We start from the raw sequence: 25,436 nt of genomic DNA, 5'->3' as shown, positions 1-25,436 counted from the left end.
CAAGAACTAACTTTAAGTATAACATACTGTAAGTGATACATTAGAGTTGGCAAATTGCTATTGTGTAACATATAAGGGTGTCATACCACTCTCATGTTGATCATTTCCCTATAACAACACACCCTGTTGTGTAATATCATTCCTTACAGCCTTCTTGCTTTATAAGATGCCATTCCATCAGTCAAAAGGAATGTCAAAGTGACTCAAGATTCTAAGGGAGAGAGAGAGAGAGAGAGAGAGAGAGAGAGAGAGAGGGAGAGAGAGACTCCCTGTGTCATCACCCTCTAGCAGCACAGGAAGCACCTTGCCCATACTTACTTCCTGTCAAAGACGACAGGCAAGACAGGTCTGGTATTCTGAGCCAAGACACACTAATGTATGCTTGTGAGAGCAGAGAAAAGAGAGGACGAGACATGGGTTAAAAAAAAAAAAAAAAAAAAAAAAAGGGGGGGGGGGGGGGGGGGGGGTAGGGCTGGACACAGAGAGAAGAAAGTGACTCCCACAGAAGTCCTATAGAAGCCAGTCCAGAGGAACATAACAATAAGACCCTGATTTTTGGCTTAAATCCAAACCACAGGCTTCTCCAAGTGATCTTCCCACATCCCCATTTGACCCCTACCACACATACAAACACACTAGCAAGATCTGTTGGACCTACCAAGACGTTTTGGCCTACATTGTGTGCATGAATCCTCTCCTGTCACAATAGAGAAGTAAAGTCTGGGAATGTACATACATTATTTACGTATAAATCTGTCTCAGACTCAGGTTCCAAATCACTAAAGGAAGGGCCCATGCTATACTGGCTTTTACTGAAAAGATATATAAGATCATATAAGCACCAAATGGGTTTAATAGGTTAGACTTTGTGCTAGTGATCATAAGGAGGTGAATTAGGATTTTAGGATGTCAGAGAGACATTTTTTGGGCTTTTGATTGAGGGCCTTGGTTGGATTGTATCCTCTCTAAATTCACTTTGGATAAAAGCATCTGTGAAATGAATTAAAATCTAAAAAATGTGTTTTAATAAAAATTCAAATGCTGACCATGAATTCAGAAGAAAGCATATATGTCAATATACTTTACCTTTATACATACACAAAGTACAATTTTTACAGGCATGCATATAGAGCATGTAGAGAGGCAAAAACAAGTTGATTACATACACGGCCATTTATAGCTTCAGATTCTCTGCACACTGAATAAAGAACATCTGTTATCTTTTGTACACTTTTCTGGCACAACATTGAGAATGTTAAAGACTGCAATCTGATCGGCTCTCCGCACTTGAGTCCCAGTGTCCAAATATTTTCCTTTCAGAAACCAGTGCGCAGATGTGCATCTACATGGAAGTGTAGCTATCCAACCAGATTGTGACCATCAAGATTTTGACAATATCTTTTGCCAATAACTGTCGGACGCTCCACAGGGGGTTGTTGGAGTTTCTAAGACTGAGACTAAGTTAATACACACATATGAACAATACATACTTCTTCCCTTCCTCTCTACCTGTATGGGCATGCTCGCACTGATCTGTCCTTGCAGGGGCTTGTGAGTCATTAGACCTCTCCCTTGAATTCTGTCCTGTTCCTTTCCCATGTTTTGGGTTCTCGGGTTACAAGGCTTCTAAGGATGGCTGTGGCATGATGACAGATGAAAAACTGGCATGCATTGAGAATCATTGTTTTTATCCATGGAAGGACAAATATAGGAAATAAAGGAGAAATGAGGTGGAAAGAATGGGCAAACACTCAAACTTGGAACTACAAACAGGAAATGAGCAAATGCTTTTCAATGTGCAAAAATTTTAGAGGTGCAAATTATGAGCTTGAGAGTCGTGAAAAAAAGGCAATAGGGTGAGTGAAAGAAAAAAGAACATTTTGCTATCAAACAGACATCAGGTATAATGTGTAAGAAAATGCAATACAAGACAATAATTTTGGTAAATAATTTTTTTGTATGTTTTAGAGGTCAGTTATTGCTAAAATTTCCTTACCCAATTCCTTTTTCTTAAAATGGTCTCATATTCCCTACTTCAGTCATACAATGTAGTTTTTTTTTAAGATGAAATTAATAGAGAATTAATTAACAATTAGAATTAATAAAGAATAAGTGTAAGTCTAGATTATCTGTCTTCTTAAATTTGTTACTTTCCACTCACAAGAAACTATCCTACTGAACTGAACATATTACCAAATTCAGATTATCCATATAGACCTCCAGCTAGACTCTAGTTGTAGTTTTGAGACTTATAGACTGGCCAAAGCGTATCCGCTCCTCATTTGTCTTGTCTTTGATTCCAACCTGGCACAAGCTGACTCTTTCATTACATGTGTATATGAGACTTCAGTAGTCAGTGCAGTAGTTCAGTTAACCTCTAGCTAAGGGGGAGTAGGTAAGAAGAACAGAAACTGCTAAAAAAAAAAAAAAAGAAAGAGAGAGAGCACTCAAACGGTTATCAGATATGGCTGTATTTTTGGGCTTGCTTTCACTGTAAAATGCCAACCTGAACTAACTCAATCTGATGTCTCCCTTTAGTCTTCTAAACTCCACATTGTGAAGTGACTGGAAGAGTGGAACACAGCAACATCTGTGATCTCAAAGGTCCCATCTTACTGTTTTATTTCTATTGCTTAGCTAAAATCTTTTACACCACTGTTGAACGATGAATAATTGATTTCGATTGGTCAGAAGATTTTTTTAGTTTAGTTTTTTATAACAGCAGTTCTGTACTAATTCTATACTGCCAGCTGTAAGGCAAATCACGAGTTTATATTAATGCACTCATTATAATACAGGGACACATAATGTGTTGTTACTTCACAAAGAAAGATGTATAATCATTGCTAGGGCGATGCTTTAAGGTGACATTTATTTAACATTCAAGGAAGGAGTCTCCAGTGGCTTTTTTTTTTCCTTTTTGGCTTATTAAGAAAAAATAGAGAAGCTGTTTATATCTGCTATAACATGAGAGATAACAGGAACTTACTTGTTTTGTGGCTGCTCCATTTTTATCCATTAAATGCAACCATAAATGGATAAAAATGCAATGTGTTATTATTTAGTTAATAATAAATTGTGATCATTGAATTTCAGTGGTATAAGAGGAATAAATCGCCTTGAGACATGCTGGCATTGGAAAATAATCATGGAGATTAAAGTAACTCTACTTTGTGTTTTACTATAACAGAATGCCTCCAAGTGTTCTATTCCTTATTCAATGCAGTATGATTAACCAGGCTAGACATGTTCTTCTTTTGTATCACAAACTCAAATCAGCTTTCTTATAATGAATAATAAAGACACTATTTTCCTTGAACAACCTCACAACTTCGTATGAGTGAACTAATGACAGTTACTGTACATTGCCTTGTATGTACCATTACTCACCATCATTGCTGTCTGCCAGGATGACCACCTTGGCACTGGGGAAGCTGGTTCCCACCTGGCCTCCCATAGGCATGCTCAATGACACATTAAAGCTCTCCTCTTCCTCATACAGCGAGTCATCAATGATGATGATGCGGCACAGCTTCTCCCGTTCATCCTTGTCAAAGCGCAGCACACTGCTGTGGTCCTCGGGCCGAGTGATGTAGTCAGAGTACGAGAGCACTGTGCTGGGGATGGTCCCTGTGGCACTGCCTGAATGAAACACCATATCAAAATTCAAATATGAAATAAAACACAAAAATATCATCTGCTTACATACATACATGCAAGTCTTTGCCATCTTTCATGCAAGTCTGGTAACATTTGAACCTGGCAAAATTAAAAGAATGGATTTTAATACCGTTATTCCAGCATAAGGAAAATGAGTAGTCGAGGTGTAAGCTCTTACCTTGTTGTGTGTAACAGATGACCATAAGCTCTTGGCTGACATCTCCAGATCTGTGTACAGGAATCAGCAGCTCTCCAATATCCTCCTCTATTAGGTATTCAGACTGAGGGATGAATACAGTGGACTCTACAAAAGACAAAAATAAAAAGAGCACCTTAGCACACATCACTTCGTTTGACAAAATTATATATCTTCATGTAATTTAAATGTCAGACACAGCACTTGCCAAAATTTGGGAACATACACTACATGCATCTATGTCTAATTTAAACCTATTATAATTGTATTTCTTTGGAAAAATGATCCCTACCATCCCCAGGGTCCACAATCTCCACAGTGGCTTTATCTGGGTACTCTAGAACTGCCATAACTGGTTCAGAAAGTTGGATCTCAAAGGTTTCTGAGGTTTCAAACTCCTGGTCAGTGAAGATCTTGACTCTCCAGGTAGCTGTAGTCTGGCCTGGATTAAACTGAACCTGTTTCTGGGCTTTTCCACGAAAGTCCTTGTCCTTTTCAGCAGTGCCATCCTTAGTTGCAATGCCTGGGAGAAAACAAATAGAATATATGCAATCATAAAGGCTGTCCTGTACTCTTCTCAGGACTCTTCACAATGTGCTCACACAGAACATCCTTTCAAAACATTTAGTACTATTTGTCTTTACCTTTCTACACCTGTATACGGTAATGATTTACAGTCTCGCTATCTGGCGTCACCTAGAAGAGGATGGGCTCCTTTTTGAATCTATTTCCTCTCAAGCTTTCTTCAAGAGTTTATTAAGGATCTAAATCTAAATCCAGATTTCTGTAAAGCTGCTCTGTGACAATGTGTATTGTTAAAAGCGCTATACAACTAAAATTGAATTTAATTAAAGTTACAGTTGCACATGCAAGTATAAATGCATTTGACAACAGCCTCATTATATTTTGAAAATGTTTCGATATTGTGATTAGTAGATTTTTTTTAGATGGGGTAGATTTGCATTGCTCTGCTTTGAGCTGTTCATGGCAACTCTTTGACAAAGATTTTACAAAAAGAATGTCATGCCTGTCAAGTCATAAAGGTGAGGTTATAGTTTAAGACTAAATAAATCACTGTTACAAGGCTGTAAAAATACCAGCTTCACAAGAGACAAGAGACAATAGACCTATAACATACAAAAACATATGTGAATATGTAATCGATCCACATACATCGCCTAATAAGCATAAAAGTACTGGCTTCTGATAAAAACCCACTCACTAACAGGCAAATAATTTTAAGAAATGGTTTCATGTTAAGCCTTTACTCCAGTGGTAGCCTGAGCTTTTGGCTTGGCCATGAATTAATAGTTAATATTAATATAGCAATGTCATGAAAGTGAAAAAGCATTATTTTCCTTTATTCACTCCAGAAAACACAATCACATACTTATTAAAGAATTCTAACAAAAACAGTGCAGCTAATTTCAGTAAATACTTACTGACAAATGATGTTTCTCCTAAATATCCTCTACGCTTGAGTGTCACCTCCAGGAACTTTGCATCCTCATCCACCAAATAGAACTCCTTCTCCAGAGAGATCCAGGCCCAGTTCAAGCGAAATGGCTGTGCCTTCAGTTTGTTGCCCCCTGTTTTAACAAAATTAAGTTAGAAAACAGAATGGGAGCCATTTTAGCTGTCAATTTTTTCATTATTTATTTATTTATCCAGTCCTCTTCAGTAACTGGTCAAAGTTGCAGTGAATCTGGAGTCATGAAGTGGGAATACATCCCAGGTGGGATACCAGTCTATCACAGGGCACCATGCCTACACACTTTCTTAGGGCAATTTAGGGTAGCCAATCCACTTCCTGAAATGTTTATGGGAGGAATAATCAGGAGAACCTAGAAGAAACCCTGGCAGACATTAGGAGAACATGTGACACTTCAATTTACTGTGAGATTAAAACTCACTCCAGTGCAATTTAATGAAATTTTAGTTGTGCATCACTTAGTTATGCTTCAAAATACAATGTGGTCAAGTAAACACTTGAAAGAAGTACAAATCTTGAAGAATTCCCTGTCTTCATGCACTTTGCACTCACAACCTTTGGAGTTGTTACTAATCAGCTAACCCCTTGTAATGTACTCAAGTTACAAGAACAGACTTAATGTATGTAACAGCCACACTCTGAGCTCAGTACATCAAATCTTGTGGAGACGCTGGATGAATGTTAATCGCTGTGCTATCTCTATCAGCTATCTTCATTTACACATAGGCCTGATTTTAAGGAGTCTAATAGGTAACACTCAGTACTTTGTGTAAAAAGAGTGTATAAGAATACCCAGGTAACTTAAACTGCAGGGTCAGACAGTTAGGTTGAGGGTGAAGGTCATGGGACTAAAGGGTGGAACAAGAAAGGAAGAAGGTTCAGTTACCGCTATGATCATCAGCCATGACAATAGCAGCAGGAGCTCTGGGGAACTCATATTGTCCCTTGTCTGAGTCTGTTTTCTTGCCTCAGCTACTTTACAATCATCTACATGTATAATTTATTCAGGTCCAGATTCAGATTCAATGCTGTGCCAAGTTTCATTCATCTCACCATTGTGGTAGCACTTTCATTTGATTTTCAAACATATATTTCTCAAGTGCATTTGGACAGTGGACTTATTTATAAATCCTCTGTCATAGCTTCCTAATTTACTACTCAACTCACTAGAGTTTTTGAAAATGTTACTTATACCAACAGTCAAAAGTTTGGACATTAGACTGAATTTATATTTTTCATTATTGATTAAAGTTTTGATAAATGGCTATGGTTGAAATTAGTTACTAAGACAAATGTAAATTTATTAATCATAATGTACTTTTTATTTAAAACAAGTTTTTACTTGAAATTTATTTGTTTCCCCAAATTAGGAGTTTTCATGTAGACTTCAGGAGCAGATAGGAGCTTTGCTTAATTGGGAGGTTTTAGAAAAATTGGTCCTCCAACTGGTGGCTTTTAGACAAGAATTGCAGCAGCAGTCACATTATATTGAATATAATCACATTATATTAAAAAAAAAAAAAAGACACTACCAGGAACTTGTCATCGGCTATCTTTGGTTCAAATGGCTTTACACAGGCCACCTGTGAACACGTCACATGCATTCCAAGAGATCAAAATCTGGTGTAAAACTGAAACGTAGTGACTAATATATTTAATATATAGCTAATATTTAAATGACTTTGAAAAGAGTAGTAAATACTTTTCAACATATAAGCTGTACAATTTAGGATCTTAAAGCAGACTTTTTTTGTGAGATGGTGTGAGGATCATTGCCTCTGACACTGTCTTTCATGACGCCTTTAAATCTGGATTATTTGTGTATTTTTATACTGTGGAAGAATGCCAGGGAACTTATTACATAGCATCAGATTTATAATCAGGAATAAAGGACTCACTATGGTCCTGTTCACACTTCCTGTCTGAATGACTGTTACCTGAACTTTTCAGACCAACCATGCGAGTAAAATGATCCAGTCAGGTCAATGTGAGGCCTGCTCTGATTTCAAGGAATGCCTTCTACAAGCTGATCTTTTAAGGATGTGCCAGTATGATCTGCTGTACTGTCCATCAAGTTTGAAAAGACCATGCAAACAAGGCAGCTGGGCAAATAAACTATGGGTGTGTATCATCTAATGAATGGAACATCTACATGCGGTGCAGACAATCCACCTGCATTTGGTCCACCTGTCCCCTTGGAGCTGGGTGTTCAGCTATGTGACATTAAAGAAAGAGGACTTAAGTGTGGCTGTTGGAGAGAAAAATAGAATGGGGCCTACACCCTGACTTGTCCATCAAAACACAGAACCACAAAGCTTTTGGAGACAAAACAAGTCCTAATAGCATTTGCCATGGATGAAAACCAGGATGCCATTGCCATGATACAGTATGTAGTAGGTAAATATCTTGCAATATCCATTACAAAGGAACATAGCCATTGTTACTCTTTCTTCCACATCCCACTGCCCATATCAGGAAGCGTTTCAGAATTGGAATGACAGCTTTATCCATGAGCAAGCTCAGGTATCTGATAGTCACATCTAAAAATATAGGAAACATTGAACATATATGTTTTTGTCTGCTCTGCATTCCATCAGGGTGATTTACTCCACTTTTAGTCTCACTTACACGTGTTTAACTCAGATTTAAGCTTCAACATTTGCATGGATTTTGTGCACTACTTAACCTCTCTTATTTACATCATCTAACTGAAATCATTGGGTAAGTTGCTAAAATGTGTCATTTATAAAAAGCAGTACAGTCAGGGACCCCTTGGATATACAGCCTGGACCTCTGGACACCACTATGAGAACCACGAGACTAGTCGACTAATACTGTATATTCACTAGCTGCTGCTAGTCAGAAAGAAAGAAAGCAGGCTAAATACTTTAATATGATAGATGCATTTCAGACTAGATGATGCCAATTCTACAGACAACTGCACATTGTGCAAGACCACGCTGGGGCAGACTTTTTATTTTCTTATATTTTAATGGAAAATTCATATAATGTTTTTGCTTAAGTGTTGAGGTGTGCACACGACTGTTTTAATTGCACTCCTGCATTTTCGTTTTTGGGTTGTCCCGCAGGATTCCAGTCCTGTGTGCAGTTCTAGTTAACTGTTCCATGTTTAAATGTCTAATGGTTTTAAATTAGTATAATATGATACACAGGGGTTCTTGGAGGACTAGCCACTCTCACTGCTGCAGCCCAGGTTCGATTCTTGGCCAGGGAACCCACCCCAGTCACTGGGGTTGCATGCATCAGTGCACATTCAGTGCTGGTCCCAAGCCTGGATAAAATTGGGGAGGTTTGTGTCAGGATGGGCATCCGGTGTAAAAACTGTGCCAAATCAAATACACGGACCAATGGTCCGTTGTGGCAACCCTTAACGGGGGCAGCCGAAAGAGGAACAACATAATATGATACACGGATTTATTATTTTGTATATTTATTGCAATGATTTGTTTATTTTCATCTTTACCGCTGCAACCTAAAAAGCACTGAAGCTGGAAATGTAATTTTTAGCATGTCTATGGCTGTTAATTGAAGTTTGGTTTGATAATTATTTGCTGCCGTTAATCAACATTTAACTGCACCAACCTAAAAAATAAAATGATATCCTGAAGCAATTTGGATTTACGGAAAAGACAACTAGTCTACTACTTTTTTTAATTACTGGTTGAATTGCAAAATGAATAGTAACTCGTAGTCCAATAAGATCAAGCATACGCAAAACGAAAAAAATCTGATTCTAGGTTTTTCAAATCTGTTCATTTAGTAAAGGTCCAGGACAAACAGCAGCTTGTTCTAGAGAAGAAAACTTTCATGTGGGCAGCATGCCCAGTGTGAGAATGAGTTGATATTGAGCTTACTGACTGTGTACCAGAGGATTATCATCTGAACAGTGCTCAGACAAAAAGCTCTTTTTCAATCTGGTATCCGGCACACGGCCTTGTTAGCCCTGCAACATTCCTCTGGCCCTGGATAATACCACGTTGTTTTCAAGAGTATGGAAAATAGTATCTTTCTATGTGACTATATTTCTTTGCACATTTTTTTTTTTATTGTAGATGTAATACTGAATATTAATAGGAAAAAGTTCAGTTATGCAATTTGTCAAAGGCTTAAGATAAAAAAAAATAGCTATGTAGATTCTTTGAATGATGTTAATAGTTGGTCTATAATTAAGCATTCAGCACTTGATCCATGAAGTGTTAAGAAACAGGATTGAATTACCAGTGTGGATATAAATGTCATGCCTGTTGATAAAAATGCAGTAACACACTTCACCAGTTTGACAGTATACAAAAACCTATAGTAGTCCACTGACAGCTTTATGGTATTGTTAATGAAGTCTTTGAATTAGAAATATTCACTCTCAGTTTACTCAGTTTAAGGTAAATAACAGATCAAGGGTGGCTGAGATAAATGCGCAAGCAGGACTAATATTGTATCATACTTTTCCATCCACCGCAAATCACTTGCTGTTGAAAAATATCTTTATGTGAATTATTTTGGATTTTTGTGGAAACAATGCTTGTAAGAAAAGTCATAGAATGGTAGGAAGAAAGCAAATCTGGGGCTGATTTCTTTTTAGCCCAGTCTGTAGATTCATGCAGCCTGTCTGTGACAGCTATGTCAGAGTGTCACCTTTTCTAGATTTGATCTCAATTATTTTAGTCTATGACACTGCCACATCCATAACACATCATCAGCAGTGATTGTGAAAGCACATGTGAAATACTGTTGCAGGTGTAAAAAATGGAAATGAGGTAGATTATTTACTCTATCATCCTTTATTTTTAACCCTAAAATGCCTGTGGAGGAAAAACTAAAAGTAGATAGACTAAGGACACGTTGTTCAATCAAAGTACAGATTAAACAAGCAAACAAAAGGTTTAGTGCTATTTTGGTTTGAATTAAACTTTTTTGAATGTTTATTGTATTTGGTATATGGAGGAAAAACAGTATGAAACCAGTAGAGCATTACAGAGCCCAAATGCAGCTGCTTATCTTTAAGTCTTTAAGTGCGTATGTATATGTGTAATATTTTATTCATTCTTATTATACCATTGATGAGACCTTGTGATATACTGCATTGTTGAACCCTAACTGTTTATTAAACTTTAGCTGTCACTGGCATAACTGAAGCTGTACTTGTAAGTCTGCTCTTCATAATATTGGTCTCTAACTGGCTTCAAATCTGTTGGTATGAGTCATCAAATTTCAGTACAGTCGCATCGTTGCCAGCGTGTTTTCAGCTGTCAGAGTTGAGAGTAACTTTTTGCTACCTATTAAACAGCTTTACACCCAATATGACAGACAGGTGGTGTTTGACAGTCATTTTTAGGCTAGGACCAGTGGTGGTCCCCTCACTCTTCCGACTGGCCACCTCACACCCACACAGGCACTTCCATTTGGCAATGCTCACATTTTCTTCCTTTTTTCTCACACAGACTCCCATTGGCTTTCAGATTCCAAGCCGCAGAGACTGACAGCTGTACTCTCCTTTGCCCTCCCTTGCTCTTGCCTTTTGTCAGCCTTTATTTCAGCACAGAATGAAAAAAACCAAGGAAGACAGCAGGCACTGTCTGGGTGGGCCAAAACCCACTGCCATGGGGTGCTCGCTGCTTCTCAAACAGGAGAATTAAAATGGGATTGAACAGCATCCCAATGGATGTTTAGCATTTCTGCTTTAGTGTTTTGTCTTTCTCATGAATAATGAGTTTGAAATCGTAATAAAATGTCACTCCGATGTAGTCTGTATATAAAATATGATGGCTTTAGTGGGTGAACAGAGCCATAAAGTCACCTTCTCAAAGAGGGTGTCAGTAACTCACCAGAACACTGGGAGTCCCAATGAATGCCTCCAGGAGTCTTACAGGGCTACTGAGGTATTTATGGGTGTAATAACATGAAGAAAGAATGCATGGCTCAGTAATGGGCACATTCTCTAAGGCACACAATGGCCTTTAAAACAAGGAGCAGAAGTCAAACTAGCTAAAATCTTTTTATAACCACCATGCGGATTTTAAAATTAATATTTAGATTGGGTGTTAACTACGGCAGGTCAGATTTCTGCGATAATCCACGTGGATATGAACTGTTTTATAGGTGGGATATATAAAATTGTATTTTTTAATTACTGTATTAATAGCTGATGCATATAGCAGTCTTTCTGATCCACACTGACATTTTTTTTTAGATGTGCTCAAGGTACAGCTATCTGTGAATGCTTTGGAGGATACTTGGCCACGTGCATTTTGCTGTGACGCTAACATCTCCTGAGCCATGCTAATTTAGCATTGCCATATTAACTGTCCTCTAAAAGAGATTTGCCAAGATTCTTAAGATGGCTTCCTGTTGGACACCTAAAACTGAGGGCATGATTGTCAAGATTGAGTTGTCATTAATATATATATATATATATATATATATATATATATATATATATATATATATATATATATATATATATATATGGGTGTTAGAAAGGCATTATATAATAGTAATATAATAATGATATAATAATATAATGTGTTCAATTTATATAGCGCCTTTCACTTGAGGTCACTTCATACACATATGTCATTTGCTACATGGTAGAGAAAGTGCTTGTAGTTACTTTATTTTCCTAGCGATGCCCCTTGCTCAAAGAGAGATCTACAGGTCCTTCACTAAGTCATATTACTGACTGTTTAACCGACATTTTGCAGTCTACTCGGTGGCCAGAAGTATGAGATATACTACATTTAGGAGGTCAACATTCGCCTCATGCAGCATGATGCAAGTGTAGGCAAGAGTGTGTGTGTGTGTAAGTATGGTGCTATGTATATCTAGTCAGAATGAGAAGGAGGGCAATTATAATTATCCTAGCTTTCTCTTTCCATTTATACTCATCACAGGGCCATGTTAGGTATTCAACGCATAGCCAATTCAAGCCAATATATGCAGGGCAAGATTACCCCCGACCCAACCGACTACAGTTTGGTTATCCATGTATCTAGCCATGACTCTAGATGGAATAATGTCTCACCTAAAGATGTGATAGTACAAGTATCTTACAATAACTTACTCGTATCATTCTAGATATTCTGTATTAACAGTCCCTACTTTCTCTAAACTATCATGAACTACTAAAGCTAAATCCCCGAGGTGTGATCCCCAAACCTTCGCATGATGAATGATGGGATGACAAGTCACCCTCGCCTAACATTGACACCAGTGAGCTGAGGCATCGGTATTGAAGATGATACCTCACGCCCCAGGCTTGGACAGAAATGACCTAAAAGAGTGATATCAGCATCCTTACAGAGAATCACAAGCGTGTGCATAACATAAGAGAAAGTGAGATGGTAAGAGATAAAACGGGAGCCTGAAGGATAGAAAATGCAGTATCTATGGAGAATGTGAGAGCATGACAGAACAGAGCGAGAGAGACGCATAAAAGCGCATGCCTCATGACAGAGAGAGAAGGGGGTATAAATAACTCCAAAGCCATGCATCATGTCCTCAAGGACACTCAAAAAACCCTCCATAAATCTGTATGCTGATGCATGAAGAAGGAGGACTGAAGAGGAAGTTCAACAGTCACGGGAAAGAGAGAACATTTAAATCCTTTAGCAGCTGTTGACATGAGTGACAGGTCATATCATGGGGCAGGAGAAGAAGCTACTCTGTCTGACTAGCCCATTTCACACTTCAGGAAGCCAACAGCATTATTTCCTTTTTATACTGAATTAATTGCTTAAAGGAAAAATTCACCCTGAACAACTTGCATATGAATATTTATAATCAGTATGTGATCTTTAATTGTGCAAAAAGATTGATTTTATTTTTATTACTTTTTTGGTTTAAATGTCTTTCATCAACAAGCTGGTGTATTTTCACTTTGGTTAATGGTTTCCTACATTACCCACAACATTCTTTGACTACCAGGTGGTAGTTGTGTCAATATGAATTCATTTCTAACTAAAGAGAGTGATGCAGAAGCACTTTAGTCTTTAGTCTGTCCATCTCTCTCACCTCCTCATCTGTACAATCTGCTCAAACAGACCAAAGCTTTAACATACATGGCAACACCATCTCACTGGGACTTTGTTAACTGTTGCTAACTAGTGACTTTCATTCAAACTATAACATAACAACAACACTCACCCAAGTGCTCCTCCAAACTTTGCCCTTAACCTGAATCAAAGGGAAACCCTGGGGTTATCAGCAGATCTAGAACTGGATTTGGGTTACAGGATTGGTGCAGAGAAGGCTTTGAAAGAGATCGGGAAGCAGATTAACTCTCCCTTACCCACACATACACACACACACACACACACTTGTCCACTGCATCTTCCTCTCTCAGACCAGGTTAAGTGGCTGTAAGAAACATGAGTCTTAGAAAAGAAATGAGAGCCTGCTTATAATAAGTGATCAAATGACCTATTTTGGTGTCAACTCTCACCTGAAGAGGATATTTAAGATTTGGTCTTATATGGCAAAAGAGAGACTGGGTATTTGGGCAGAATATTCTACACAGTACACGTTTTTCTTTTCACAATAAAAAAGTGATTTAAATTTGGTACTAGTATTCAGGGATCCATTCATCTCAGCTAAAACCGAAGTGCACAGGACTAAATGTCCATGTATGGACATGCTCGGCAGCTTGCCATTGGCTAGAGTAGAGGTTCCCAAACTTAAATCTTCAGTTCATGTCAAGAAAATGTGACCTCCGCCCGTACGCCCTATCTGTCAGTTTCACTCTGTTCCTTTTGCTAAAATAGCTCAATAATAATAATAATAATAATAATAATAATAATAATAATAATAATAATAATACACTCTGATCTGGAGTTTCTCTACTTCTGGCAACACAGCAGGGTTCTATTTCTTATCTAGGATTATCACAGTCAGACACATACTTCCTCAAACACACACTTATAATAGTGAAAATAAATACCATATTTGTGTATAATTGAATTGTACTCAGATAATAATAGGGAAATAGCAATAATAGGGAAAAAAGCAGTGGGCCTAAGGCCTTGTGGAATAGTAAGCTTAACTTTTGTATGCATAGAAAAATCACAATTAATGTGCAACAGATAGGTTTAATTAGTTAATAAAGATAAAATAAAATAAGACCTGACTCCAACAAAATACGAAATATAGGCAAATAAGTGCAATTACACAAGGCAGAGGGAAGGAAGCTATCCCACAGGAAGTACTTCACTTGAATTGTTTGTGTTTATGATGGGAGGATTATATGGTTGGACCACTTGGGCAGGTTCGAACATGAAACCACAATCACATAAAGGAAAAACTAATACCAATAAACTAACAGCTGCCTCATATCAATAGATTGGTTCATCCAGGCTTTACTTTGTGTATTGTGTAAAATTACATCTTGACCCCTTGAATTCTTTAATATCAGATGCAATCTAAGTCTAGATGACCCATATTTTTCATCACAGTTTGATTTTAATGTAAAACCCTTTAAAAAAAAGTGTCCTGTGCTATTTCTTTTCAATCACTGAATAATGTCATGCCTTAAGCAGCCTCCCTGAGTCTCTGACCATTAGACAGCTCTCGCTTTTCAACAATGCTGGCTCCAAATGGAGGTTCTTTCCAGCTGATGGATTGCCAAAGAGACTAAATGCCAAGCCTGGGGTCCATTCTAGTCACCAGAGAATTCCCTTCTGGATAAAAGATGGGTTGAGTTTCAAGCAGAAGACCTCCATCAATAATCTTTCTAACTGGGAAATAAGGCAAATTAAGAAGTGTATTTCACTTCACATACATTTTCACTATCAATCTATAATTGTTTCTGAAAATACACTTACATATCCACTCCAAATTATTTTTTGTTTATCTTTTCTTTCATTTGTATGGTGCATTCTCAGTCATTGCTGCTACATTACTTGACCATGAGCTGTCATTTGTTGACCACAAAAACTCTGGAGTCCTGTCCAGACATGTCTCCTCTGTCTAATCAGATAATGATTTCCCTTTTCTTTTCCTTCTTTCAGGTATGCATATAGTAGGGAGTTGGGGGTTGGGGAACTGACAGTATAAGACCCTTATGTCCAGAGAGAGTGACCACACAGACTTTAGACTATCAGAGTAAACCTAACCAAACACAGGTATGCTTTCTTTTACAGCTGGTATTGATGCGCTGACTGGAATCTCAAAACAGGGTCATGACAAACAGAGGTCAAAGTACTATAAGGTCTCTTTGTCTTCTGTTTCAACACAGAACACTTCATTCCTTTCCTAAATAAACAGTCAAAGCCAAACATCTAAACAACATGAACATTTGGTCTGTTTAGAGGACTGCCTGTCCTGAGAATATCTTGGACCTACTCAGAACCATAAGTAATTGCATCTTGAATAAAATTGTCTTTTGCACTTGGTTATTCAGTTCTTAATAGTTTATGACTGCATACATGGTGATGTTCTACCAGGCCTATAATCCAGGCATTTTCAGTTCCTGTTTATTTGAACAGCCTTTGCCTTTACACTGAACATGAAATACATGAAGTATGATTGAGGTCAAAGATTGACGGCCAGTCGAAAACATTCCATATTTTGTTACCAAAAAAGCATAATTGCTTTAAACGGAGCTTTCAGGTCTTTATCCCGTTGCAAGAAGTGCTGTCTGCAAGGTTTTGCTATCATCTTTCACATGTAGTCCAGAAATCTGCAATTCCTTTTATCAAACAGTAAATCTTCCATTTTTATCACATCAGATGTATTCTGTGGTCTTCTAGACCATTTTGATAAGCTCACCATTGTACTCTTGCTTCTATGTAAAGAACAGTAATAACTTATTTTGGTTGTATCATTTTGATATATTCTGTACTTTAACCTAATAATGATACGCTTTACCAGAATTTACTCTCCATTCATCTTTATATTAAAAGACAACAGAATTAGACTTCATTTAATTTTCTTTTAACTGAATTGATGAGAAACTACTATAAAGCAAACTCATATTTAAAATCTGTTGGTAGAAAGTTGAAATGAATATAAAATAAATCTGAACACCAAGATCCATGACCTTATTCTTCTAATGATGTTCAATGCAACATAAATATAGCCCAAACGTTGCAGTGTGGATTGTATTTCAAAACCTCAGAGCTCATGCACCATCTACAGCCAAAGTTAAAATAGCCAAGCCCCATACCTGTGATATTTTGTTTCTTAAAAATATATATATATTACCTACGCCAATTTTTTAAACACACAAGCTAAGCTAATAATAATGAAATGTACAGAATAGACCAGGAATAATACAAACATCATGCATTTCAAAGCAATCACCATAGGCAGAATACCCTTCAGGAGAAAGATTTTAAAATGTATGGAATTCATATAAAGCCTAACATTAAAAGTTACATGTGTGACTACATGTGTATGATTAAATATAAAATCTTAAACTTCAGAGTATGCAGAAGCTGAGAACTTAGCTATTAGATGGAAAGACAAAATGTTCTTACCGTTGTCTTCGACTGTAAAGTAGAAAATATCACTTGTGGCATTGGATGCATCAAGTAGTACATAGCAGATCTTCATGTCATCAATATCAGCTATTAAAGAGAAATATTTTTTTGCAAATTGAATAAATATGTTGGCACCAAGCTAGTTCACATTCAGCTTTTCATAATTTTTGTAGACATGGGATAATTTGGTTTCTTTCATAAAATAAAACTAACAACAAAGTAGTATGCTATGTGTATGACATAACAGTGTACCTTGTGAGAAGGTCTTGATGCTGTCATTGCCCAGAGCAGTATTCATGATGAAGCCATGCAGAGGGGCCTCAGACACAGAGTACTTCAAAAGTTTGTTTGGGCTATCTCTGTCCTCAGCCTTCAGAGTTTTGCTAGTAATTAAAAATCCCAGATGCCCAGTATGAAGAACCCTGAGCGTTGATGCAGCTTTGTTGACAGCAATTTGAGGCATGCCATTGTCCACTGTGTTAATCTGTATGGTCATCATCTGAGGCTTACGTGTCTCAAAGACTGTATCCGGGAAAACATAAAAGTCTGTGTGGGTTCCATCCGTAACAGTGAAGGAGAAGCTGTCCTCATTGGTTTCAGTGCCGTCATGCTTATAACTAATTAGGTTCTCATTTAGGTCTTGCTTGGTGAAAGTTGTAATAACCTGAGTCCTATTGTACAGTAGTTGACCATGCACTGGCACCTGAGTAACCACAAAACGCAGTTGATGGTCTGGAGTGTCACGGTCTTCCACAGTCAACTCAAAAGGTGTGATGAGTTTTGTTTCACCCTCTTCCACCACCAGTTTGTTAATAGTCAGGACTGGCTTCTTGTTGTCCACGTCAGTGATGGACACCCGGAAAGTGCGGAATACTGGATTGTAACCATCAGTAACCTCAAACTCAAAGCTATCCATCTTCACTTCATCATCAGAGGTGTGTATGTAGTAGATTTTGTTACCAGCCAGTTGCAATTGGGTGAAGGTGGATATGGGTACACCAGGATGGTCAGTGCTCTCTAGGTGACCCCTGCTAGGAGCACGTGTGATGGTAAAACTAAGGTATTCATCAGGACTATTAATGTCTGTTGTGCTGAGAAGGTCCGTGGTGAGGGTTACTTTGCCTCCTTCTTTGAGGGTCACACCTTTGTTGATGACATCAGGGAAGACCATATCAATACTGCCAATACTGATATAAAAGTAGCGGTCAATAAGAGGGTTGATACCATCAGTGACATCAAACTTTAGAAGATCACGAATGCCTTCTTGACCAGTGTGGACATACTGAATGAGCTGTTTATCAATTTCATCTTGTGTGAAATTCATTCCAATGCTGATGTTGCCAATAACATCTCCATGCTTAGTAATTCTCTGAAGGTAGCCTTGGCCAGGACCATATCGCACAATATAAGTAAGCTCTTTGTCTTCAGAGTCCAGATCTGTGGCTTTGAGGACTCTGTTGCTAATCACTTTAGTTTCTCCAATTTCAACCTCCAATCCATCATTAATAGTCATTCTTGGGGTCTCATCATCAACAGGAATAACCATGATCAGAACCTTCTCTTCAACAGTGTGTTTCCCATCAGTGAGTCTAATTTCGAAACTATCCTCTTTGGTTTCAGAGTCATCATGTTCATAAACAATATTAGATGCCTCTTTGATCTGTTCCAAAGAGAAAGTCACTACAGGGGTACTCCCAGTGCTCAATTGCTGGACAATGTTGCCATGTTTGGGATTCTTGATGATCTCAAACTCTAATTCATCACCTGGAATATCAGCATCTGCAGCATTCAAAATTGGAGTGTCTATGACTAAGCTCATGCCTTCCATGACTACAAACTCACGGATAAATATTTCTGGCTTCTCATCATTGGCAGGGATGATGACAATAGGAAAAAAGTGCCTCTCTGAAAAGTTAATACCATCAGAGCAGTGGAAAGTAAACCTGTCTTCCACTGGCTCTACACCTTTATGAATACTCTGTACATAGTAGATATGGCTGAGACTAACATCTTTGATACTAAAGGCAGTGATGGCAGTGCCTGCCCTTGACTTTTCTGACCCAGGGGCTGGAGAAATATTCTCCACGTAGCCAGATGTTGGCTGGACTATAATAGTGCAGAGGATATCATCATTATCCGTGTCAACATCTTCAGCTCCAATGTGGTCTAGTGTAATAACATTCTTTTCTCCCTCCACTACCACAAACTGGGCCCCAACACTAACAAGAGGGGCAATACTGTCAACAGGAAGGATTGTGACATGTACACGAACTCCTTGAACCTTGTTACCACCTACCACCCACTCATCTGACAAGTCCGAGATGGTGAGGTTGAAAGAGTCATGCTCCTTAATGGGTCCAATCTCGCCACTTGTGTGGACGTAGACAACCACACCATTGATAATGTCTTGCTGAGTAAATCGTTCAGCAGGGGCACCATTCACCATGATCTCTCCTAGTCTTGGAGGCTCCTCCACTATAAAAGTCAGCATTAAATCATCTGTGTCCTCATCCTGGCCCTGGATGACATTGCTGGTGATCTCTGTAGCTCCATTCTCAAGAACATCAATTGAAGCACCTAAAAGACCTGCTGGTAGCATAATAGTTGGGCTTTCATCATCAACTGGCTTGATATTAATTTTAATAACTATGGGCATTTCATGAAAGCCATCACTGACATCAATTTTGATAACATCACTGAGAGATTCTTCCCCACCATGGATATAGGCCAGACGACCACTTTCAATATCTTCTAAAATGAATGTCTCTCCATTAGACATATCAATTCCTAAATACTGTAGCTGCCCATATCTGGGAATTTGGATCACTTTAAAGATAATATTCTCATCCTCTGTGTCCTGATCAGATGCATTCAGTTCATTCTTGGTTATTATGTAGGTACTTCTCTCGAGCACAGTAAAACCAGTATTGGTGATTACAGGAGGCTTATTGTCAACTGGCTGCAAAAATATTGTGAACAAGCCATCGACTGAGTTACCAGCAGTGTCTTCAACAGCAAAGGTGAACTGAACCACTTTGGGAGTGATACCCAGTTCCTGATCGGGGGGTTTGTATGCTACTTTATGGTGATTTACCTGGGCTTGAGTAAACTCAGTAATGATGGTGTCAGAACTGTCAGTAAGTACAATGGCTCCAAGAGGGACTGGATTGTTTTCATCTGTATCTATTGGGGGCTTAATGATGGTATACTTGAGATCCCGGTCATCACAGTCCAGGTCTGTATAGCGTAGAAACTTCTTTCTAAAAACTGTCAACTCATATTCTTTAACTGTCATGTGCAGAGTAGTGTCTGGGTAAAGTGATGGTGGTATATCATCTACTGGATGGATTTTAATGGTGAACATATTTTCCCCTGATTGGTTTGGGGGGTCATTATCATCCTGAACTCTGAAGACAAACTGGTCAGTGACAGTGGTGGTGCTATGTGGACCTTTGTGGCGGTAAAACAGTTTCCCATCAAGAATATCCTGCTGGGACCATTCTGTCACCACCTGTTCAAACATTTCATCTGTCTCACTAAACTTCCAAGCAGAAGCATCTGCAGGGGGCTCCACTTGTCTAAGAAGCAGTTCACCAATGGCTGAATAAGGCTCCTCTAGTATAAATTTAATAGTTGAATCCTCTGAGTCTATGTCAGTAGCACTCAAAATAAATGGTGAAATTTGCATCATTTCATTCTTGAACAGCACAATGCCAGTGTTAGCATTAATGATGGGAGGCTCATCATCAGTAGGGGCAATTGTAATGGGAAACAGAAACTCCACTTCATTTTTTCCATCTGTCATTCTAAATATGATGTTGTCACTGTAAGTGTCACTTCCATCATGTTGGTATATCACAATGCCAGAATCTAGATCAGCTGGTGTAAAGAATTTTCTACGAGATCCTAACACTGTCAGCTCACCATGTTTCAAGCCATCAATTACAGTAATCTTCACATCTTCAAGGTTATCCTCATCACTGATCTCAAGATTCTGAGAACTAGAAAGAGGCCTTGACTGACCCTCAAACAGCAATTGGCCGGTGTTCTTGGTTGCCACTGGGGCTAAAGTGTTCATTGGTTTCACAACAATCATAAATGCAAAGGTATCAGACACAGCCCCATCAGTATCAACTATCTCAAATTCAATCTGAAAAATCCTCTCTACATCTGAATCTTCAGAGGGTGGCTTATAGGCAATTTTCAGATCTTTTATATCTCTTTGATAAAAAGAAGTGATTGGCAAATTGTGGTTATCTGTGCTGATAATATATCCTTGGTGATGACCCAGGGGAGTTGTTATGTTAAAGATTAAATCATCAGGAACTGATTCCACATCCTCAGCTGCCAGCATATCAGATGTTATGCCAGTCATTACAAACTGATCTACCTCCATCATCATCATAGCTATAAAGCTGGCTTTTGGAGGTGTGTTTTCAACACCTTCTTTTATTCGGACCATAATCTGGAAGTGCTCTTGTTGAATAGTATTACCATCATTATCTTGTACTTCCACTAACATTGGTATGTAATCTCTGTTGGGAGATTTAGTGGTGGCAGTATGCTGGTATCTTATACCTTTTTTGACAAACTCATCACAGTCAATCATCTGTCCATTAATGGAGTTGTCTGAGAGAGTGCCATACCTGGGAAGTCCACCTGTTCCAACCAGTGTGGCCACCTTGCACTTTGTGACACCATCCTCAAAAGCAAACTCCAGGCCCTTTTTATCAATGGGATTGCTTTGACCATTAAGCTTTTCCACAACAAGAGGCATGTTACGGGTTAAGATCTCCAGTTGCTGGAAGACAACCTCTACTTCTACCATGAAAGGGATGACGACAGTGTCTGTATGAGAGTCATACCTTAGCTGTAGCTTCACCTGGTCTTTGCTTGGACTCCGTGAGCCAAAATGAGTGTATTTCACTTCCTTAGCTCCAAATTGACATGGGAATTTCTTGGGAGTCAGCATTCCAGGTCTCTGTGACAGTGGGTCATTGTCTAGTACTGTGATGTGGCAACGATCTCCTGGTTTCACTTCAGTGACAAGGTCATTGATAGGATCCAAATAAACGGAGCGTCCAAAAGGAACTCTAATCCCATTGTTGGCCACCAAGATGTTTTCAGCATTAGGTCCAGATCTGTGCCTGTAATGGAAAGCCGAATCAAAAGGATCTGCGTGCACTTTGCAGAAGCAAAGACCTAATGAAAATAATACAAGGAGGCACTTCAGAAGTGTCTGGGCTCCACAAAGTCTTGTCCTTTGCAGACAACCAGCCATGTTCAGAGCTAGTTGCACTGCAGTCTTGAAAGTTATTTGCCAAAATAGACCTATTTCAATCTCCAGCAAGAAGACTTCAAAAATTGTCCTCTGTTGAATCACGTCAAACTTGACCTGTGCTCTCCCAGTGGTGTCCCTCTTCTCTCTGTCTCCCTCTCCCTCTGCACTTACTCATTCATTAACACAGCACAAGTGAACTCCTCCTGCTGAAGCAATGCAGGTAATACTTAAGCAGAAACACAGTGACAGCACAAGACTCCACCCTCAGAGCAACCTCTCCCATGACTAAGTTAAGGCAGCCCCCCTCAGTATGGCATTCACCCCCACCCACTCACTGCCCTTCTCTAGAGACAGAGATTTAAAGGACTTTCGTGAACTTTGAAGCAGCAACTATTAAAAACAGTTTGTGATGCACATACAAAAGTACACTCATGTTATAGTGCTTTTTATTTATAATAAAGGGGAAAAACAGTGTAAGTTGGAATCATAGCAACACATTGTGCAGAACATTCTGTAATATCACCAGATCTACTTGCTGTTTGCCCACTAAACTAACAACTAGAGGTTCTCAATAGAAAAGATGAATATCTAATAATAATCCAAAACCAAATTACTCATCTTATTAATAATCATTGTTGTTACATTCTCTAATGTTAATGTAATACATTTTTAGTTTATACCACAGCACTGTTGAATGCACAAATCTAATTGGTTAGAAGGTGTTGATTAAAAGCTGGCCTCAGAATAGTTCCAGCTGCAAGGTTTATATTAATACATTAATTCTAATATGTTATTTCTTTTACAGTAATAACCTACTACACGTACAGTACTGTGCAAAAGTCTTAGACACATGCAAAGAAATGCTGTGGAGCAAAGATGCCTTAAAAATAATGAAACTCAATGTTTCTACATTAAAAAAAATAGAAAAAAAAGAGCAGTAAACAGTAATAAATGAAACAAAGTTGATATTTGGTGTGACGATCCTTCGCTTTAAAAAAAAAAAAGTAGTCTCAGGTACAATTTGTGCAGTTTTATAAGGAAATTAGCTGGAAGTTTTACTGATCATCTTGCAGACCCAGCCACAGTTCTTCTGGAAACTTTGACTGTCACACTTGCTTCTTATTTTTCCAGCAAAATCCAGCAGCCTTCAATATGTTTTTTTTTTGTCTGAACAGTGGTTTCTTATGTAATATTTTGTATATATTGCAAGATCTTTCTGGAACATTTAATTTTGTGCTGGAAAACTAATGTTTGGAAATCTAAAATGTTTTTGTACTGAATCAGTAATGTAGAAGTCATAAAATAAAAATCTATAACAAAGTTTGGACTAAAAAATAGGGTGCCTAAGACCTTTGCACAGTACTGGAAAACAGATTAAACATGACTAAATGGTGATATGATGAAGTTTTCTGTGAGGAGATGTTTAAGTAACATTTACAAAAGTCTCCAGTGTCAGTGCTTTATAATAGTCCGAAGTAGAGCAGTAATGTTTTCAACATAGACAGGTCTTCAGGGTGGAGGGTTTTTGCTTTGTGATTTATCAGTAACATTACAAGCTGCATTTGTTTGTCACATTAACTTCAAGAGAGAGAAAAAGCATTCCACCACCTGAATGTTGATTATTTTCCTAGCACATCATACCCTGCTGATTACTGGCTGTTACTTGTTATGTATGCTTAATAATCACATCCACATTAGTGCTATCTTAGTAATAAATGTAGTATTCTGATTTATTATATAAACCATTTTAATCAGTTTGTGTATATGATTATTCAGCCTATTGCCAGACTTAAGAGACCTAGGTCTTTCATCAGCATAGTCCTTCTAAATGGCATAGGGCGTGTAACTAAACCATTACTATAGATTATATCTCTTTTTTTCACTAAACATGAGCTTATCCTGAAACAATGATAGTGTCTTCTTTTGAATGGAATCCAATGTGCTAGGACATGCTGAGTTAGAACAATTTACCATTTATCATATTTTCATTATCATCAGATCAGTAGTACATAAGTCCTGACAAAGGTCTGTTTCCTTTCTCTTCCTTTATTAGAAACTCGACAATTTGCTGATTAGTCAACAAGGGTGCTAGGAGTTAAGAAAGCTATGCAGATTTTTTTCTTATGTCTGTGTCATGAGAGGTCATGAAGTAGGGACATGTCAGTCTTGCAGCACTCTCAAATACACCCAACTGGTGGCAGCTGATGGCACAGGTGGACAAGAGGACCAAGGTACAGGGGAATATAGACATAAACTAGAGACAAATTAAAGGGAAAAAATAAACCTGAGGGGCATTTATTTATTTTGCTACCATGGTTTGTTACCACTTATCTCTTTAGAGAGAAACATCACTGCAAATCAATACAAAGTTCTTCTGACTGATCACCTTTATCTAACGATGAAACATTTCTACCCTGATGGGTGTGGTCTCTTCCAGGATGACTCCGCCCCCATCCACAGGACACAAGGACTCACTGAACGGTTTGATGAGGATGAAAATTATGTGCTATGGCCTTCACAGTCACAGGATCTCAATCCAATTGAACACCTATGGGACATTTTGGGAGACATCCATCGTCAAAATACCAATTGAGGGAATATCTTTTGGAAAAATAGTGCTGATTGCTCCAATACAGTTCCAGAGAAATGTAGAAATTATGTAAAGGGGCACTGAAGCTGTTCTGGTGGCTTGTAGTGGCCCAAGATCTTACCAACACATATGTCACATTTACTATCTTTATCTGAAAAAGTTATAGCTTATTTGTCCCTTAAATGCAAATATTATATGTAAGCATAAACCTGGTTTTGGGCTATAGTAACAGTTACTGCTAATTTCATTTTCTATATGCACTGTATACTGAAGTCATTTAAGCATGCGTCACATGCGACAGATATTTAGAATCATGGAACACATTATTTATCAATCATATGGCATCAGCACATGTTTGACCAGGTTCAGGACTCAGAGTAACCCGAACAAACCTGTTACCCTCTTTAACAAAATACCTCTCATATAATTTTATTCCTAGAAAGTCCAAATATATCCTTTGCGGTTGCTGTCACTGGGGATGAGATTTAAATATGTGCAGTGCCTAAAAATGGAAATCCTGTATTGCTGTCAGGACAGAAAAGACTTTATCCCATAACACGACACATGATCTAGAACACCAATACAAGCCCCCAGCATCCACAGCAAAGAAGGACAACTGTTCATCCATCAGTGCTGAAAATATGCAAATTAAAAAAAGTCTAGCATGCAAGAAAACATTCTCCTTCCATCATTTTGGACTGATACGACCCAATGTGATCTAAGCA

The 25,436-nt window shown here is 38.2% G+C and overlaps 1 protein-coding gene across 1 annotated transcript in view; it reads right to left on the bottom strand.

Annotated features, from left to right (window-relative positions):
* Positions 1-22,331, bottom strand: part of frem3 (Fras1 related extracellular matrix 3) — a 37,369-nt gene extending 15,038 nt beyond the window's left edge. The window contains exons 1-6 of the mRNA XM_026937136.3: positions 17,093-22,331; positions 16,838-16,927; positions 5,299-5,445; positions 4,149-4,379; positions 3,839-3,964; positions 3,391-3,642 (exon numbers count right to left, since the gene is read on the bottom strand). Of these exons, the coding sequence (XP_026792937.3) occupies positions 3,391-3,642; positions 3,839-3,964; positions 4,149-4,379; positions 5,299-5,445; positions 16,838-16,927; positions 17,093-22,121 (5,875 nt within the window). The 5' untranslated portion in view covers positions 22,122-22,331. The remainder of the gene's footprint in view (positions 1-3,390; positions 3,643-3,838; positions 3,965-4,148; positions 4,380-5,298; positions 5,446-16,837; positions 16,928-17,092) is intronic.
* Positions 22,332-25,436: the final 3,105 nt, after the last annotated feature.

The sequence above is a fragment of the Pangasianodon hypophthalmus genome, chromosome 3, assembly GCF_027358585.1.
Source record: "Pangasianodon hypophthalmus isolate fPanHyp1 chromosome 3, fPanHyp1.pri, whole genome shotgun sequence".
Classification (NCBI taxonomy): domain Eukaryota; kingdom Metazoa; phylum Chordata; class Actinopteri; order Siluriformes; family Pangasiidae; genus Pangasianodon; species Pangasianodon hypophthalmus.
The sequence above is the reverse complement of the archived record's forward strand: the minus strand, read 5'-3'. Positions and strand labels throughout refer to the sequence as shown.